Below are 19,722 nucleotides of genomic sequence, written 5' to 3' on the forward strand. Positions count from 1 at the left end.
TATAAACATCCAAAAGGGTATGCACAAGTAATGCAAATTAGTATATACTCTTTTGGTCATTTCTGTTTCAAGTTCCATGTAAAAGGTGAGAGATTGCAGATTAAAAGGATAAACTCAGCAAGAAAAAGAATCTCCTTTTCTGAATCTGTTCATGCCCAACTTCCCATATATCTTTGACATTCCAAGAAGGAAACCTCAACAGAATTTTCAACTCACCTTTGTCCTTCCTATCTTCTGTACAACTGCAAAACATGTACTGGATTTGTTCTTCCGAGTTATCAATAAAGATAGCAAATAGAATTGGCTGTAAAACAAACCCCATGTGTTGCATCCAGTATAAAAATTTATGTGGCCAAGACCTGTCTAGTTCATTCTGTGCCAGACCTCCAGAGCTGAGTACAGTGCCTGACACATAGTAAGTACTTAATCAATAGTAAGTGAATGGAAAATGAAAGGATGGATGGATATCTAAGTGGATAGAAACAATGTTTTTGACATCTGATCATTAATTAGATATGATTGTCTAGCCAGTAACTTTACCTCCTAAATCTATAATAATCGGGAACATAATGTTTCATTTTTTTCTTGAGGATATTTTGCAGGCTCTAGAGATTACATGCACCTACTACAAACTAATTATGTATCTTTGGACGAATAACTTGAGTTCTCTACACCCGATCCCTCATCACACTGTTACAGAGAGTAACAGTGCGCTCACAGGCCCATTGGGAGATGATGCACATAAGACGCATTCGGTAAATCTGAACTATCACTTTTCCTACCGCATGTTACTCTCACATTTGAGATCAATGCATAGGTATGTAGATGTAAACATTATTGACATTATCTCAATTTTTGCAGGTACATATATAGTCACCTCTCTGCTAGCCACAAAATCATTTCATCTGAGCAGCTTGTACTCTGTGATGGAACCAGAATGTAAAAATGTCGGTGCATATTAGGATTAAAGTTGTAAATAACCAGACCAGTCACAGTAATAAAAGAAGGACTTTAGGTTTCTTTGGTGAAACAAAAGCAGGTATAAAAAGTTACAAAGATTTTAGATTTTCATTCACAAAAAAAGAAACCCCACAATCATTCACATTTTACACTATACATGGTATAATATAAATACAGGAATGTATTATGTGCATCATAATGAAAGAGGAAAAATGAAAACCTAGGTCGACACAGTGTTGTTCTGTGCTCTGGAACACTCTGCGGTGGATTACACTTAATGCAGCGACCAAGGAAACTTGCACAAAGACAGTGTGAATGATTGTAGCTGCCGCTGTTACTGCTAAGCCAAAGGAGGTTTTATGAAAAAGAATTATTGCTGAGGTTGTTCTTTTGCTATTTGCAATTCTTATGGTGTCTACTTTTCTCAAGATCATTCTAACTGAAATTAGGGATAGACTCCTAAATGCCTTCTTTCCGTTACAGATTTGTGTTTAAACATTAAATTAATTGGATAATAATTCAAAGTCATCTTCGGCAGTCACTTTATTCCAATAAAGGGGAGAAAATGAGTGGAGGAGATAGGAAGACATTTTAACACGTACATCTAACTATTTCTATATATATGCTTCTGGCTTAGAATGGGCAAACGCCATTCGCTGAAAGCTATACACGTTTCCACTCTTTCTGTAATAAACACTTGATGCATTCTATCCATCACATTACTGAATCAGGGACAAAGTACCTAAGAGTGTCTGGTTCCAAACTGTGTGGGAGAAGTACAAAGGCTAACACTCAAAAATACCGAGCATACTATGTCAATTTCCAGGTTTGGGGGAAAATAACATCCAATAAATTAAATCAGTATGGCTTACTTCATTTATTTATGTATGCTTCACAGCTGCAGCATTCATACATGAACATTCAAAACTTTATAAAAGATTAAAATGGTTATATATACAAATTTTATTCTTTGAATGTGTGTCGTTGTTTTAACAAGCCCCCACCCTCCAGAGCCCTGGATCTATATCCATGTGAAGTGTGTTGATCTGGAACCTTGCGAAGTTAGTGTTATGAAAGCCATTAAAAAGTAGACCTGGTCGAGTTAATAATTAGCACTTTGACCCCTAAAAAATGTTCCCGGTCATAGAAAAGTCCTCCATTCAGGCCTTTCTTGTAAGTGAAGAAAAAGGAATGCAGCCAAGAGGAGGTCCACATTGCAGTCCCTCGTTCCATCAGGATCCCATTAGCCCGGCTCCAGCGGCACTTGGAAGCCAACTGCACCTACAGAGGAGGCGGTGCAGTGTGGCCCACGAGACTGTGCGTTTGTTCGTTGTCCAGGAACAGCCGTCCTCAGTCTTGCTGACGGTCAAAGGGCAAGTGAAACCATTTCCAGCCTAAACAAACTACCAAAAGCAGCCCAACCAATGATGAAAGACCCTAACGCTCCATAATCATCATTAAATATGCCAGAACTCAGTGTGACTTTTTATTTTATATACAGGACTAGAATCAACATTAAATCATCTTATTTACATTGCCATTGGTGCTGACGTGGAGCTCTTTAAATAGTACAGTAGGCTGGCGTACATTAGAAAACGGTCTGCACTGGAGGCGAGCAGAAACCCGAGAGACAAGGGCTGCGAATGGCTACTCCCGGCCCTCATTTTCTTTCATCTCCTTTGCTTTCTTTTTAAATGCCAATGCTCTCATTTAAAATGCTTTGGGAGCGCAGCAACCCAAAATGACTGGACAGCGGTCCAAAAATCCAGACCAACTGATAACACTTCTTGAGGTGATAGGAAAGGCACAGGAAGTTAGGACTTTGGCTGAAAGGATGAAAACACATGTTCGCCATTTTAGGGATCAGCGCCTCGACTCCTGCCACCGCCGGGTCCAACGGTGCTCGTGTTTTGATGTATTTATTGAATTGTCCTTTGATGAGGAGAAATTTTTTAAGTATTTCTTAGAATAAGTCCTTTGGTATGCAGATGCTACATGGAAGGAAAGAAAAGAAAGAAAGAAAGAAAACACAACAATATTACTTGCTCCATACCCTAAACTACCAATACCGCAGCTGTAAAATGTAGGTGTCTAGTAGTCGTTATAGCACGGTTGTCCATTCTTTCTAAAGGACCACTTACGGTTCATGCAGGTAATTTTAGGCATGGCCCATCTTCCATTTCCTAGGCAACGAATAGTTGGAAGGTGGCGTTGAATGAAACCATCTTTGCAGTGATATCTAATCAGGGAGTTGATTTCATAACGAGGTTTCATCTTTCCAAAGGTCTTGGCATTTTCTACAACGGGGGGCTGGCCGCAAGCAACTAAAGAAAAGTAAATTAAGTTATTTCCAAATCATCTAAATATTTCTTTCAGTATGAATCTCTTTTTATCTCTTTGCTCTCTATGTTCCCAATCAAGGACCTTCATCAAAAGCAATCACTTAGAATTAACAAGCTGAAAATTTTCAAGAAAGACATCTCGATATTGAGGCTCTGGGCTTAGTGTGAATCTCAGACTATGTCATTTTGAATTGCATTTTATTAAAGAACCATAGTGTTAAATGGTCACTTTTCTGAAGAAAAATTCCTAATTAAAAAGCACCTGTCTCACGTGGCCTAGTGGTGTCATCTTCATCACTATCCCAAAGTTTTTATTCATTTCCTCCCCTCACTTGGAACAACAACGAATTTGTAACAATTGACGATTACTGTTGCCTCCCTGATAAAACTTAACATCTATAACGACATCATGGTGCCAAAATATGGACAAAACGTGTCCAAAATCCTGACAAAATATGGACTCTTAAGTATGAGTAAGATATCTCTGGTTCTACTTAAGTTTATTTGCTCTCCTTTTTCTTCTGTGCAAAGATGGGAGACAGTCAGGGCATAGTATTCATGCTCTGTTTCGTAATTACCTTAAAAACATAAATTTCAGCTCTTGAGAACAGTAATGAAGGTAAATTTGGTAAATATGTAACTATAATTTTTAATTTACAGTGAAAAATTCTAAATACCAACCAACTTAGCAAGAGTAAATAATGAAAAAGAAATAGAAGTAAAAGAAACCTTGTAATTTTGAAATTCAAGACATGAGCAAATTGATTCAACTGAATTTGAACTTACAGTTTTATTCAACATTGGTGTACTCAGTTTGAATGACATATTTAAAAAATTAACTTTCAGTAAGTGACTGTGTTTTGCTATATATCATGTATAAAAATATAATTTAACTTTATTACAATTTCCCTAAATGGCATTTCCTATCCAATTCCTAAGAATTCTGACACCTCAAGGCCCACAACAAGAACATATTATATTTTCTTCTCCCATAAATAATGCAATTCTTAAATGGGAGGAGGATTACCAGGAACCTTGGTACCAAGATGTTTGGATGTTAACATCCTAATAGTAAAAGTTCACATACTTTAAATTTATTTACATATTCATAAGGCTGTTTGCAACCATATTCTTCTTTGACAGTGACAAATTTGGGTTTAACTTATACTCTTAGTTCCTCTAATTTATTCCTGCTTGACAAAGCATCTTGGGACATACTGACCCATAGCAAACAAAGTTGTCTTTAAGAAAACACAATCCAAGCATTTCTTTTCACTCATATAGAATTATCACTCTGGTAGACGTAACCTAAAAATAGATTATAAAGTCATACTATATATGATGAATAAATTAGAAATATGTGTGCATGTATTTGATCTTCAAATTCCTAAACCAGAAATTTCTATAATAATATATCATTTTCAATTCATAAAATACACAATGCATGTGTTTCAATGATAACCCCAACCTGCACTTCTTTTATCGTACTATGAAAAGCACATACCAAGGCCCAGACACCTGCTAGAATCACATAGAAGGAAACAAAACTGACACAGAAGATTAAATATTATGAATTAGATAGTTCATTATACTTAATTCTGTGTAATGTTGACACATTAGACGTTTTCTTTATAATTGTGAGGAAAGCAGTGTACAGATTTCCTCTAAAACTAGGAACATGTGAAGGCCAGCGAAAATAGCCCCGTGAGTGTGGCGCTGGCAAGGACAGGCAAATAGAGCCACGCACAATGCTGGATATCTGACAGAAGCGACATGGCAAGGCAGTGAGGAAAGTAGCTTTTCATTTGGACAATTGGGTATTTTTATGGAAAAAAATTTACTTGGCTCCTTACCTTGGAAAATGCATGGAAAATCAGTTCTAGATGGTTTAAATATATAAATATAAGAGGCGAAACTATAAAGCATTTAGAACACAACATAGAAAGTCTTTACGATTTGAGGGTAGTAAAGGTTTCTTGAGGTAAAAGAAGGTTTAAATCATAAAGGAAAATGTAACAAATTGATGAATTCTGCTCATCAAAAAAATGCCATTGGGTAAGAGTAAAGACAAGCTACAGCCTCCGAGAAGATACTCGCAAAATATCTCATTGTCAAGGGACTAGTAATCAGAATATAAACTCTTACAAATCAATATGTAAAGGAAAACAACCAATTTTTAAAAATAAACAAAGACATAAACAGAAACTATAAAAGAAAGCCATGAATGACGTATAAGTTTATGAAATGATTTCAAGGGAAAAGTATCCAAGAAAATGCAAACTAAATCAAAAGAGATAACATTTTATACCCACCAGACTGGAAAAAATGTCAAAGTCCCAAAATACCAAATGTTGGCGAAGATGTGGAGTAACAGGGCCTTTCACACGTGGCTGGTGGGAGTGCAAACTGTAACAACCACTTTAGAAAATAATTTGGCATTTTCTAGTAAATTCAATGGTACATATATCCTATGACTCAGCACTTCACTTCTGGAAAAAAACCCTATGGAACTCACAGACGTCTACCAGGAACAAGTTTAAGAATGCCCATAGAAACGTCATTTACAGTAGCAAAAACTTAATATCCCAAATGTCCACTGACAGTAGAAGTGATAAACAAAATGTTACATAGTTATACAATGAAATACTGCACAGCAGCAAAAATGAAGAAATCCAGCGTCATGCATCAACATGGATAAATCTCACAAACATAATGGCAAACAAGTAAAAGCAAGGCAGAAAATACATACAGTATGATACCACTTATATAAGTTTCTAAATGTGCAAAACTAAATAATTTGTTGTTTACAGATGCAAACATATGTGATAATACTAGAGGAAAGTAAGGGACTAAATCATCATCCATGGTTGGAACTAGGACATAAATAGATGGGACTGGAAAGAACCTATAGGACGTTCCAGGGAACTGTGTGAATAGTATGCACTGAGGTCTTCTGTTAACTACATATATTTTTGTAGATATATAGTCTCGTACTTATTATAATCCTTCTTTACAGGTATTTAATTAAAAGTAGAACTACTTAGACCTGTATGTTTTAAGATGTCTAAACTATCTGAAAGAAGAAATGAGTATCTTTTTCTTTTCTTTTTGGGGGGGGGTGGGGAGGGGAGGGAGAATGAGGAAGAGAAACATCGACTAGTTGACTTCCATACTGCTTTCCATATGCACCCCGGCTGGGGTCAGAACACGCTACCCAGGCATGTGCCCTGACTGGGAACCGAACTGGTGACCTTTCAGTTTGTAGGACAATGCCCAGCAAACTGAGCCACACCAGCCAGGGCAGAAATGAGTATCTTTTATAAAAGTCTACTGATATTTATAAAATTCATATAATTCCCCAGATTATTGATTAACAAAAAGTTAAATCTACATAAATAAAAATCAATCAGTAGGGAGAAAAAATACAAGGATTGTTTTGTTTGTTTTGTTTTTTCTCCTTTAATGAGGTAGAACCAATATTTTATAAATCTTTTTCCCCATTGTGAAATATAAATTGTGACGCTGCATTTGTGAATACTATTTAGCTATAGGGAGTTATTCTTAAACTTGGGGTAGTTTTCTTCCTCTCCCTCCCTCCACAGGAGCAGTTGACAATTTCTGGAGTCATTTTTAGTTGCCACAAAGCCAAGGACAGGGACGTGGAATGGAGGGGAATGCTAGTGGCCTTCAGTGCCAGAGGGCAGCCATGATGCTGAACATTCTGCAGTGGCCAGGACAGCCCCTCACTACCACGACTTATCCGGCCCAAAGCGGCAATGGCGCTGGTGCCGAGAGACCCTGCCACAGGGACTGTGAGAATGTTTGGATCACAACATGAGGAGCGTGACTCCAAGGACCGTTGGGAGATCTGAGGACACAAATGTGACATTTGGATAAAGACGAACAGTTCATTAGAGACTTCTTACATTAAAAACAGGGAAAACAGCCACCTGATTGCTATTTTCACAAGTCCCATTGCAGAGGTGCTGAAGTAACGCACACAGTCAGGAAAGCAGCTCATGTAGAAAGGACATTCACAATAATTCTACTTCAGATCAGAGAATAGCAAAGCAGTCACAAATGATGGGTGTGTTTTAGCTGAGCTCTGTGATCGTAGTGTTCTCTTTATTCTAATAACATGTCTCATCATTGGTGCTTCCTAAAATATTTATAGAGTGTGAATTTGTAGTTTTATTATTTTTATATTCAAAAACAAATCAATTGAATTATATATTTTGAATGTGTACTTTGTACTCTTACTTGAGGTGGGTAAAAGACTAGGTCTAGGGATTAAATATCCATGCTTTAACACCATTATCCATTGCAAACAGGTCAAAAAATATTTATGGAATTCCTATTTGTTTAAGGAAGAAGTCCATACAGTGTGCCTTAGACATTCAGACATACTCCACTGGTCAATGAAAAACACAACACACTTTAAAAAAAATCAGTTTTCTTAATTTTATCTGTTTAATGTAAACTAAGCAAATCTCTTCATTATGGAAATTATATTACAGCTGTTTTTATCTGATTGTATCTTGAAGGCATTCAACTATAGATGTAAGGATGGCTTTTTTACTCCATGATTTATAAGCATACAATAAGCTTGTAAAAAATGATTTATAATCCTCAAAGCCTCCAGAGCCCAGGCAGTTAAAAAGAGGGAGGACCAGATGAGGATGGCCGTGACCTGCAGACCCTGGCCCCGCTGCAGGAGGGCAGGGGTTTCAGCCCCAGGGCTTCAAACCATGAACGTGTTTGAACTTGGTCAAATAGTAACAGTTGTTCTTTTTTTTTAAGTAAAAAGCACAGAATATTTTATGATATATCACAATTTTGAAATATTGACAGCCATTTTTTTATAATGCTTTCTTCATCAAAATAAACAGATCTTTAAGCCCTTGGGCTGGCTGTTATTCCTTTCTCATTTTTTCAAGATATTTGGAGGTAGTTTTTCTACACGAACACTACATTGTTATCTTGAGCACCTGAAAAGCATGGTGAAAACACTACTGAAAACACTACTGAAAACAAACTTTAAAAATTATATTGTAAGGGTGAAATATTCCAGAGCAACAAGAGACAAAGTGTATGACATCCAGTTTGTGTCTTAGAGAGTGAAGCTTAGTCTTCCTGAGTTTACTGGACAATGAACATGCAGATTAAGTGTTCATAATTAAGGAGCAGTTATTACCTGTTCCTTTCTTGCAAGTATAGGTGAGATGGTAGTTGCAGGGAACATCATTCCACTGGCCATTCTCATGCCAAATGATGACCACGCAGTCTTCTCCAGCAGAAAAGAAGCTGTCGGGCTGGTTGGGCCTCCAGTTCTCGTATTGCTGCAAAAACGGAGGGAGAGCCAAAGGGCCGCGTATGATAAGCAGGATACTGGATTAAATCCCAATCAAATTAGAATGGACTAAATGCCTAACCATCCAGTTAAAATGATTTTGGTGGTGAAGTCTGAATAGGTATTATATGTAGCTCAAAGCCTCTCCAACGATCTGTGTTTTTTCTATGGCAATGAGATATATCTGAGGAATGTTATTCCATATTTCTAAATATATAATCAGTGCTCAATTAAAAAACTATTTGTTATTATTATTATTAATCATAACAGAATTAATGGAAGGGTAACAAGAGAAAAGATCCATAGTCTTATCACCCCAGTCCACCCTGTTCTCCGCCAGCCCTTGTGTGCACTTATCACCTATGCAGCTGTAATTATAGTGCAATCCCATTGGTGTTCTTTCTCCTCCATGTTACCATTATAAAGCATCTTTCTTTGTCTTATTTAATGTGATTTTTTCGTCCAAGTTCATTTATTTGATGAATATCTCAAATTTCATTAAAAAGTTGAGGCATTTGCTCTATTTATTTTATGTACTTACCTACCATACCGTGCACATCATTTTATATTCAAGCTTTCTGAGTTACTCTGTTTTAGACGGGGTCTTATGGGCACCACACAGTTGAGTTGTGCTTTACGATCTAATCCTGAAGTTGATTTCTCTTAATAGGAACACTTATCACATTTATACATATTGATATAAAAGATAAGTTTTTAAAAATATATCTTATTATAATTATGTTTTGTATTTTTTTTATATAATGTATGTTCAGGTATTTGAAAAGGACTTACTGATTTGATGTTTTTCTGCTGGCTACCCTTTTTATATCTGTTTTAAATGGCATCTACTGACTCCCCACTCTGGCCAATGATATATAACTGGAAATATCTTTGTCTTCCATCATGATAATACACAAGACATAAGACATGACATACATCATTCAGCACCTACAATAAATGAAGCCCTCTTCGAGCTACCTGTTATGCATTATCTCTCACAAAAATCTAACAGGATGGAAAGTAAATTCAGCCTTAGAGATACTAAACAACCTTTGGTTTATGTTCAATTTTTTGTTATTTAAAAATACTCCATACCAACCAACAATTATAAGAGAAACACAGCCCCTATCCCTATTCAAAATAACAAACATGAGGAGATGAAAATAATATTAAACTATAAATAAGAGTTCACTTTCCTAGTCTTGAGTCTCCCAACTAGGATGGGGTATAGGACAATTTTGTTTGTTCAGTGCCTTTCTTGCTCAACTTGAGTATCACTTTCCCACCATGCTTTGCTTATTGTGATTTTACATCAGATCTAGTGCTAACAAAACAGTTTCAGCAAACTTCCTTCATGTGGTAGAAATACAGATTCAGAATTACGTAACAATGGCTCACGTGACTATCTTTTCTGGGCCTACAGATCCACTCAGGGGTGTCCAACTTTTTGGCATCTCTGGGCCACACTGGAAGAAGAGTTGTCTTGGGCCACACATTAAATACACAAACACTAACAAAAACCGATGAGCACAGAGAGGTTTTAAGTAGATTTACGATTTCGTGTTGGGCCACATTCACAGCCATCATGGGCCACATGTGGCCTGCAGGCCACAGGTTGGACACCCCTGTTAGTCTTTTCTTAAATGAAATTTAGTCTGTGATTTGAAACAATGAGTTAACATTCTCAGATTTTATTTGAGAACGTTAAAGGCAGAGAAGAAAGAACTATATCTAAGAATGAAGGCAACTGTTCTGAATTCAAAGAACAATAACAACGATGGTCCTAATATTTACCCCCAAGAGCACCATGGCTATATTTATGTCTTTTAAAAATGTATAATAAATTTACCAGGGAATACCTATAATTTTTCTTTCTTCTTATGGTTTTCAAAACTTTTAAATATAGCAAAAAGCTAAGTCTTTGATAAAATAATTAGTAAGAAGACTAAACTTGAAAACTTCAGGATTAAGGGATCTACTTTTCCTACAGCTTTCTTTAAAGTTCTCAATCATGCCAAAATTAAGATAGGGGACTAGAGATCTTGACTTTATTTATTATTTATTTATTTTTTAAAAGAGTCTTTGAAGAACAATAAAACTGCAAAGAACCAAGGGAAGCTCAATGTAGTTTTTTTGTTTGTTTTTTGTTTTTGCCAAAACAAAGAATGAAGATTGTTTTTTTATTTCTCTGGTGGAAAATCGAATCCAGGAATTAGATGGATTGACAACCAACTCCAGTAGACTGAATCATCCCACTGAGCACTAGCAGATGGCCCTGGATGGGAAGCTCAGAAGACCACAGCCACCAGGTACTCTTTGACTAGCAGGTCTCCTTGGACCAGGAACTGACCTTTGCTCTGAACTGGCTTTCTAACTATTTCTCTATTTTCCTTCTCTACACTTCCTTCCCTTCCCTTCTTATCTTTCACAGCACTCCTTTGATAGATAATGGACAAGGAAATGGAGCAAGAAAGCAGGGATACAAAAGTCATATTCCGTCTGTTGCTGATGTATAACTAACTTGTCTTTAACACACGATTTAAGGTAGGATAAAAATAATAAACAAAAAATAGAAATGTCTTAAAAATAACAAAAATCTACACTTAAAGTCTTTTATGATGAAAGATTACAGAGTTCCTCAAATATTTAATTTGGGTTTTGGAGCACGATACTTTCTAGCTTACCTTTTAACTAACTCTCTTATAAGAAATCAGGAAATGTCCTCAAAAGTAGAAAACGTCCAATATCCCAACAGTATCTGCAAACCACGCAATGCCCCCCCTTCTCTGTCTCTACGCACACTGCACATCTCCCTTTCTTGCTCTTTTTCTTCCTAACATTTATCATCTAACATCCCATATGATTTACTTATTTATTTTTTTCTCCCTAGTAGAATGTAATCTCCATGAGGACAGGAATTTGGGGTTCTCTTGTTCAATACTTTATTCTTGGTGCCAGGAACGATGCTGAACACATACTGGTGTTGTGTAATAAATAGTCTGACATTTAGAAACAGTGAACCAGAGTGTGCTGCCTTCTCCCCCACTCACACCTACCCCTCCGTGAAGCTGTTGCCTGCTGCTAACAACTGATAGGTGAGGCAGGCGATTACACATACAGCCCATGGAAAGAAGTAACTTTTCTGGAAGCTATCTGGCAATACATATCAAGAGCCTCAAAAAGTTCCTACCCTTGGACCTCATGACTCTATGTCTAAAATCCCACCCTAAAAAATAATTACGAATGTGAACAATATTCTGTCTAAAATGCTATTTATACTAGCAATGAATGGGAAACTACCTATAGAGTGAACAAATATTTAATAAATTATGGTATAGCCAAATAAAATATTATATAACTATTAAATATCCTGCCTTTGTATAAGGGGATGAGTAATACTAAAGTGTTAAGTTAAAATTAAAAAGCAAAATACTAAAAACATACAAAGATCCAAATTTTATACATGCCATGTTTTGCTAGGTATAATGTGCACCCATGTTTTTGGCCCAAAATTTCAGGAAAAAAGACTTTCACTTTAATTTTCTAATTCAATTATTTACTTATTTATATTTAGGGACAAAACATATTATCATATTCTAGGGTATTATTTTGCATATAGATATCATTATTGCTTTCTAGAGTCACACTTTCAATGCATAAGCACAAATAAAAGAATTAAAAACATTTATATAGCTACGGAATCAGTATTGCCCATGAATAATGCACATCCTTATTTTTTCTTCAAAAATGTGAGCAAAAAGGTGTGCATTATACACAGCAAAATATGTACTCTGATGAAGCTCTGTGTGTGTGTAAAAGACCGACAGGAAACGCAGTAAGATGTTATAAAGTTTATATTTGAGTGATAAGAGGCTGAAATTATATTTTATTCAATGTATTCTTACATATTTTCCAACTTCCCTAGAGAAAGCATGAATTATTTTTCTAATGATAAAATAACAAACACTGTAAAAGGATCTTTGCAGCTATCAGGGAGGACTTACAGATTTCTTAGCTGACTCTTTTAAATCTAACCTCAACAAATATCACTTCAAGTTACAGTTGTTTGACTGCCCTGTATTTTGCAGCTGACATTTCCTCCTGCTCTGAACAATGACCAGCTCATTTTCACACTGAAATGAGATTCAGATTCCACGCTGCCGCAGTGATTCTCGGGGTGTGAGCTGCCCGGGCTCAGACCTCTGGTAAAAGATTTAATTGTTTTTGGTGGGAATTACATTTGGCTTGCAACAGTGATTTAAAGTGTGTGTTCTGTGTTGTTGCTTGGCAGAGCTGTGGCTTAATGGTGCAGGCCCAAATTTTATGCCTGTGGTTTTTACAGAATGTCTGATACCCGCAAACATGTCACACTATTACCTCATATCTGATAGCTGCATTGTGCGGATTTGTTTTGGCTAGGATGCTTTGATTCTGCTCCATGTTATTGCTAAACAGAGTTAGGAAAGGAAACTCCAGTTTTCTGAGCAACTAACTCTCTTTGTTTCCTCATAAATGCTTTATAGTCTTATTTAATATCACTGGCACAGAGAAATAGTGTAAGAAAATCAATCTTAGATTTTAGGTTTAATAATATATTTTTTTCACTACAGCTAAAAGTGAGGAAGCGATCTCTCCTCAGGAAGCTGGTTTGAGTTATGAGGCTGTAAGAGAGCATCTTTTACATACACAGTGTTTCATAGGCACAGAAATACAGGGTTTGGAAATGAGTAGAGAAAAATCGCCACTCCCATATGCATTTTGTCCTTCTTCGTTTGGGATTATAAGCACACATCCTGGGTGATCTAGCCTTGATCAACCCTCTTCTGGGGCTGCATGGGGAAACTAAGAATTATTCCAGAAAGCTAGTATGTCTTGCAGAGAATTCACTTGAACTTCGTTGAAAATAATAAATGTTGACTAGACTCTGGCACATTTGTCTCTCAGAGACTCCTGTTCCCCACCCCAAACCCCAAACTCTTGTTGCCTTCCCCAGAGACCAGAACTAGGTCAATGCTGCGCCTGAAAGAGAACCCTAAATTACTCTGCATTTCTGTTTCCTTCTGATGACAGAATATTATGGCATAAAACTCAAATATTGATGTAGAGAAAAAGCTGGCAAAGATGTAACATTTTCTACATGTTCTATAACAAACTTGCAATTCATTTAGAGATAATTGTTTTACACCTAGTATAAAACTGCTTAATGCTGTACATTATGTGATAAAATTACTTTATTGTTGGAGTTCTAATTAAGTGTGTACCACTCTCTATATGTAAAAAAAAGAAAAGAAAGAAAGAAAGTGGAAAAAACAACAACCATTTCAATTAAGCTGGATTTAGTAACTTTTCAGTTAGTGTTTTCTTTTTCTTTCCCTCTCAACTGGATTCAGACAAGTCAGCTGCCAAACACATAAAAGGATTCAAAAAGCCTCCAGTGAAAATCCACCAGCTATGTAGAGTTTCTCACATGAAAATTGTCTCCACAGACCTGAGAACCCATTTCGAAGCAATCCTAATATGCAGGAGGAAAATTCAGACCAGACTGAAGTTATTCATCAAAATCCATCCAACTTTAGCCCTAACTGATGTGGCTGAGTGGGTGGAGCATTGTCCCGCACACCTAAATGTCGCCAGTTTGATTCCTGGTCAGGACTCGTACCTGAGTGGCAGGTGTTGCAGGCCAGGGCAACCCATCAATATATCTCTCCCTCTTTTTCTCCCTCCCTTTCCCTCCCTTTAAAAATGAGTAAAATCTGAGAAAAATTGTTTTAAAATTCTATCCAACTTTATAAATACTTAGATTACTCCAAATAACCCGTATTTTATTGTCAAAAATTTATCTCTGTCTCATATTGATGTAAAAACAAAGAATCATTCCACAGGTCTTATGGAATGAAGTTCCACACAGAACTTCCCTGCCTGCCACATGCATCACTCTCAGAGAGTGGCCTCAATCCCATAGATCTAACAGGGACTTGACTGATTTTTCTCAAGCAGAAAGGCTGCAAAGCTATTGTCTCCTTCTTTGCTCTTCGCAAGTCTCCAACTCTATTCAGTGAACTTACTAGAGGAAAAGTCTGTGTGGGGCGGCGTCTCTGCTTTTGCACATTGTGGGCAATCTACTGAAGTCAGGCAGAGTTCACATCCTTTCAAGGTGAATCCCTGGTTATATGGAGTTTAGGAGTCCCCACTGTCAATCACAGATACCAGACATCTTTTATCTTTAAAATACCCACCACAAGGCAAGAGCCACGACCTAAACCCTCAGCAAATAACTAGCATAAACAAGTGTGGCAAAGATAACAAGCATGAACAAAACAAACTGATGATGAAAGTGTAATGTAACTAACAGACCATTTCCTTTTGCAGAGATAGGTAACTGCCTCTATCATAAGGTTTAGAAAGAATTATCTCACAAACATACAAGATTTAGGAATAAACCAGGAGTTTTCTTTGCTTTGCTTTAAAAAAAATTAAAAAGTTTGTTTGGGTTCAACTTTGGGCTCTGCTTTCAGTTAAAGGAAACAAGACTAACCAGTGTGAGTTACTACGGCGACAGTCACATCCCAGCTGGTCCTTTAGGTGACACAGATATAAGCAAACCAATGAGGGCATGCACAAACAGCTGGGGTGAAGATAAAAGGCTGGAGCAAGGAAGGTTCTTGAAGCACAGAATGGCTCCCCCTTATCCCTCCATGCAACATTCTTAAACAGTGTCCATTTTTCCACATCGAGATTTCTAGAGAAGTGTTTGAAAAAGAATGTCAATTCAAAAATCAAAACCTTGAAGATACAAGGTCATAATTCAACCTCTACTGGAGAAAGAATTCCCAAAACATTAAAGACTCTTGTGTTTAAATTCCTTTTGTCTGCATCTTAAAACTAAGAAGTTTTCAAACTACCTTTTTTTCTATCCAAACTTAATAACTAGCCCTTCTTCATAATATTTAATCCATTTCAAATTATTTCCTTTATTTTATTTTTAGAGAAAGGGGAAGGGAGAGAGAGGGGAAGGGAGAGAGACAGGGAGAGAAACATCAGTGTGTGATTGCTTCTCACACACCCACAACTGGGGACCTGGCCCATAACCCAGGCATGTGCCTGGACTGGGAATCGAACCAGTGACCCTTTGGTTCACAGGCCAGTGCTCAATCCACTGAGCTACACCAGTCAGGGCTCAAATTATTTTCATTACAATTTTACAATTTCTCTTAACTTGATCTAATAACTACAAAGAATAATCAATGGGCACTAACTAGTTCTTCTAAAGACTTACATATTCTGTTTAGAATCTCTTGGTTTCTTTTCCTCTCTACCAAAAACAAAAAAAGAATGTTCACAGACACTAGATTAAATTAAAGGTCATCTTTCTGTGAGTCATACATTTGAGACTTATCACCGTCACATACACAGGCACACCCCTTACAGTATAACCAGTGCTTATTGGCACTAAGGAAGATCTGTGCAGTAGATAGGTTCCCACCATAAATACCATACAGAATATGCAAAAATTTATGATTAGCAGTGTAGACAGCAACAGAGCCCTTGAGATGGGAAACTAAGCTATGCATTAGACAGACTTGGCGGCTAACAGAACAGTTCTTACACACCAGCCAGCTATCGGGTTATAGCCTGAGCAAAAGGTACAAATCATTTCATGTCGTGGGTCTTCAAGGTTCCTAATGCGTAACTGCAGCTGCAGATCTTGAACCTGCCGCTGCTAAAGGCCCACTCTGTCTTCCTATGTCTAACTATATTTAGACACCATTTACCAGCTTAGATGGAGTCACCTTTTAATCTTTAAGACTGACTATAATTCAGATTACCTTGAATGGTCAATTAAAAGCTCTGTGTTTTAGAACTATTATGCATGTTGCCAAGCACATTTGAACAATTAATCACAGACATTCCATTGAAAAAAACACCTTTGACATTTGCCCAGGGAAGCTAGTCTATGATGCAATATATTATTATAATTTGGGAGAGAATTTACTAAAATTTCAAGTTATAATTGGGTGGTTTTTTTCCATGAACAGTCCAGTCACCATTTTCACCTAGTCTGTCCCGCCCCGAATACTGCTAATTTAACTCATTGTGAAACATTTTCATAAGAAAACCAAAAAGGTCCTTTAGGTTCACATACCAAGGAAACTTGCCAAGGAAAACTTTCCTCTGTGTTTATTATTGTGTATAAAATAAAGAGACTGGAGGGACTGGTCTTAATATTTGCCTCAGTTGCTAGGATTTTACTAAGCACGTGACTCCAAGTGTTGGCATCATGCTGCGTTTGAAAAATCATCTTTTTCACATGTAACTTTCAGGTTCACAATATAAAGCATTCATGCTAGACTTTTTAAACTCAAAGCTACAGGAACTTAATTCACAGAGAATACTATCCCTGTAGACAGGTGGCAGTCTGGGAATGTGTAGTTTTGAAACGCAAAATACAACAAGGCCACTAGGTGGTGATATCCATCCATCATTACATTATGAATTACCAACTATTAACAAAACAATTTAGAATACGCCACAAGACATCACGATTATTTACTCCATGTGGCAAAAAAAAAAAAAAAAGAAAGAAAGAAAGAAAAAGATTAAAGGATTGTCTGTGATACATCCTCTCGGTTTTGTGAGGGAAAGCATGAAGAGAACACTTTGCTAGAAGATGGACCTCAGCCAAAGTGTATTTGACAACCTGACTGAGTTCTGTTCTGTTAGAGGCCATGGTAGCCATAAATATGAATTTTCCATTGGACTAAAATGTTCATCTACAGTAGCTGCTTTTCTCCATTTCGCTTTTTAAATGACCACATGGTTTACATCAATGGTGAAATCCTATCAGAAGCAAAGCAAAATCTATAATACCTACCTAAGATCCTTAGAATGGGGCAGACCATTAACACCTAGGCGCACAAATGAATGTCCCCAGTATGATTCACATTTAGTGTGGTTTTAGGTAAAAGCTTATCAAGAGTAGCTGCAGAAACATGACACCAAAGGCTGACTTCCCTGTGTGCAAACTCTGCTTATCACCGGTGCTCCCACAGCTACAAATGACATCCAAATGCAGCAGATGCCGAGGGTAAGCAGATAACCACCCGAGTGTAAAAGCAAACTAGGAACAGAAAACACTTCGCCAAGAGGACGGCTTACCCGTTTGAAGCACACGCTGATAGAGGGCCACCTTTCCCTAAATAAAGAACTTAATAACCACGCTGGGTTACCCCCAGCCATTCAGAACACAGGTCAAACGTTTATCTGAAAGAAAGCTAGAAGGACCACTTATTACAGAAATAAAAACATTTGGGAACTTTAAAATGCCTTTGTTTCCCCTAGACGGCTGTGGGACACAATAGGCACTTGTGTGCAGTCTGTGGAGGGTATGTTTAACTTTGTTTTATTTAACGTGTTCGGGGCAAATGACCTCCCGGCAAGGTAGAGATAGACCCTCTCCTGATCCTTGTACTTGCTTAAGGCTACTCTGGTCTGGGTCCTTGTTTATTTATATTTTAAGGGAGGTTATGGTTTTGCTGTTGTCTTTTCGTTGAACAACTGAAAGGAAAAGAGCAGCTTTGTTTTAAAGGAGAAAGAGACGTTTGTTTTGGTGTCACGGCCTGAGGCTGGCAGCCCGGAGTCAGATCCCACAAACACGAATATGTTGAAGGAAGAAAAACTAACTTGGGGTCTCCTGATAGTTGTTAAAGTGGCAGCGTGCCCATTCTTTTCTTAGCTGGCAAATCTCTGTATGGAGAGAAGATCTGCCAGGTCTTGAGTGCAGCACTAATCTTGTGTAATAGCGTGAGCTCACTGCCCGACAAAGGCAGTAATTATCAACAGCATTTTCCAAAGGATGTGAGTTACTCCCACTGTGAGACCACTTGGAGACAGGGCCCCAGGCAGAGCCCCCCGGAGCTGCTAGCATTCAGTTCCTACCATGAATGGGTGCCAGTGGACTCCTTCACCCGGCTTGTTTGCACAGGTCTTTAGTCAGGAAGTGCTAACATCCAAATGCAACATGAAACTGCCAAAACCCATTCAACATTTTTTTTTTTGCCTTTTGGTGGTTATTCATCGCCTGAAATTATTAGTCATGAAATTTAAATGTCTGTATGCGATTTTAAAGTTTCATAGAGCATGTTGGGAGAGCATCTGTGAGAAGGAACTATGACATTGATAATTTTTTTTGGATAATCTTCTCAATTATGAAATGATTTTCCAGTGATGGGTAAATATTGTTCTTCCAGCTGTTTGACCCATCACTAGCTATTTGCACTCAAGTACAGGTGAGGTGGGGATGAGAGTTTTCTGTTCTAGAGCTTGTCTGTAACTCCTTGTATTTCCCATGTAGAATCAGAAGGACCAGTGCTTGGCTTCAAATCAGATTAAACTGCAACGTAAGTAAAAAATGTTCATTAAGAGCTCAGTGGCTTTTTGCAGAAAAGAAACTGACAATTTTTGTAACAATGATGAATGTGTTAAAGGCTGAGGAAACAGCATATGTTTTCCTTGGATTTTAAGTCAATATAATGAAGCCTGTGAGGTTTAACATAATTAAATTAATGCTGATGTGCAGTGTGACTTGTTCACAGAGAAGCAGCATTTGACTGGGAGCTAAAACCACACCATAGCTGACACACACCCATCTGCAAGCACTTTATGGAAAGTCTTTGGAGATTTTCAGGTAGAAAGAGAAAAAACTTAAGTTTTAGGTTGGGGGGGTTGTTTTGCATTATTTTTTTTGCTAAATCATATAATCCTTTCAAAGGAGCAGAAACCTACAAAAAAAAGTTTAGAAAACACCAGAAATTAGTTAATAGTCCTGATTCTCTTTTCAAGGTCCAAGACATCTGGGAGAGGGAGGAGGCTAAAGCCTTTGTGTTTATAAAGTGCAATAATGATACATTCCTGCAGAAAAAGAATAATGGTTTATAGCCTGCAATTTGTTACTCTTTTTCTTTGCCCCTTTTAAGTGTCTCTTCCTGGGTTAAGGGCTATTTCTTTATTGTTTCTACTTTTTTCAAAGCTGGTTTTTCTCACAATACTTTGCTTGACAGACTAATGTGTTTG

At 37.3% G+C, this 19,722-nt stretch overlaps 1 protein-coding gene across 3 annotated transcripts in view; it reads right to left on the reverse strand.

Moving 5' to 3' along the window:
• Window positions 1-228: 228 nt before the first annotated feature.
• Window positions 229-19,722, reverse strand: part of VCAN (versican) — a 106,148-nt gene continuing 86,654 nt past the window's right edge. For all 3 annotated transcript variants that reach the window (XM_045197905.3, XM_045197903.3, XM_045197904.3), the window contains 3 exons: window positions 8,497-8,641; window positions 3,102-3,284; window positions 229-2,951 (listed from right to left, as the gene is read on the reverse strand). In XM_045197905.3, the coding sequence (XP_045053840.2) occupies window positions 2,824-2,951; window positions 3,102-3,284; window positions 8,497-8,641 (456 nt within the window). In that variant the 3' untranslated portion in view covers window positions 229-2,823. The remainder of the gene's footprint in view (window positions 2,952-3,101; window positions 3,285-8,496; window positions 8,642-19,722) is intronic.

The sequence above is a fragment of the Desmodus rotundus genome, chromosome 1, assembly GCF_022682495.2.
Source record: "Desmodus rotundus isolate HL8 chromosome 1, HLdesRot8A.1, whole genome shotgun sequence".
Lineage (NCBI taxonomy): Eukaryota > Metazoa > Chordata > Mammalia > Chiroptera > Phyllostomidae > Desmodus > Desmodus rotundus.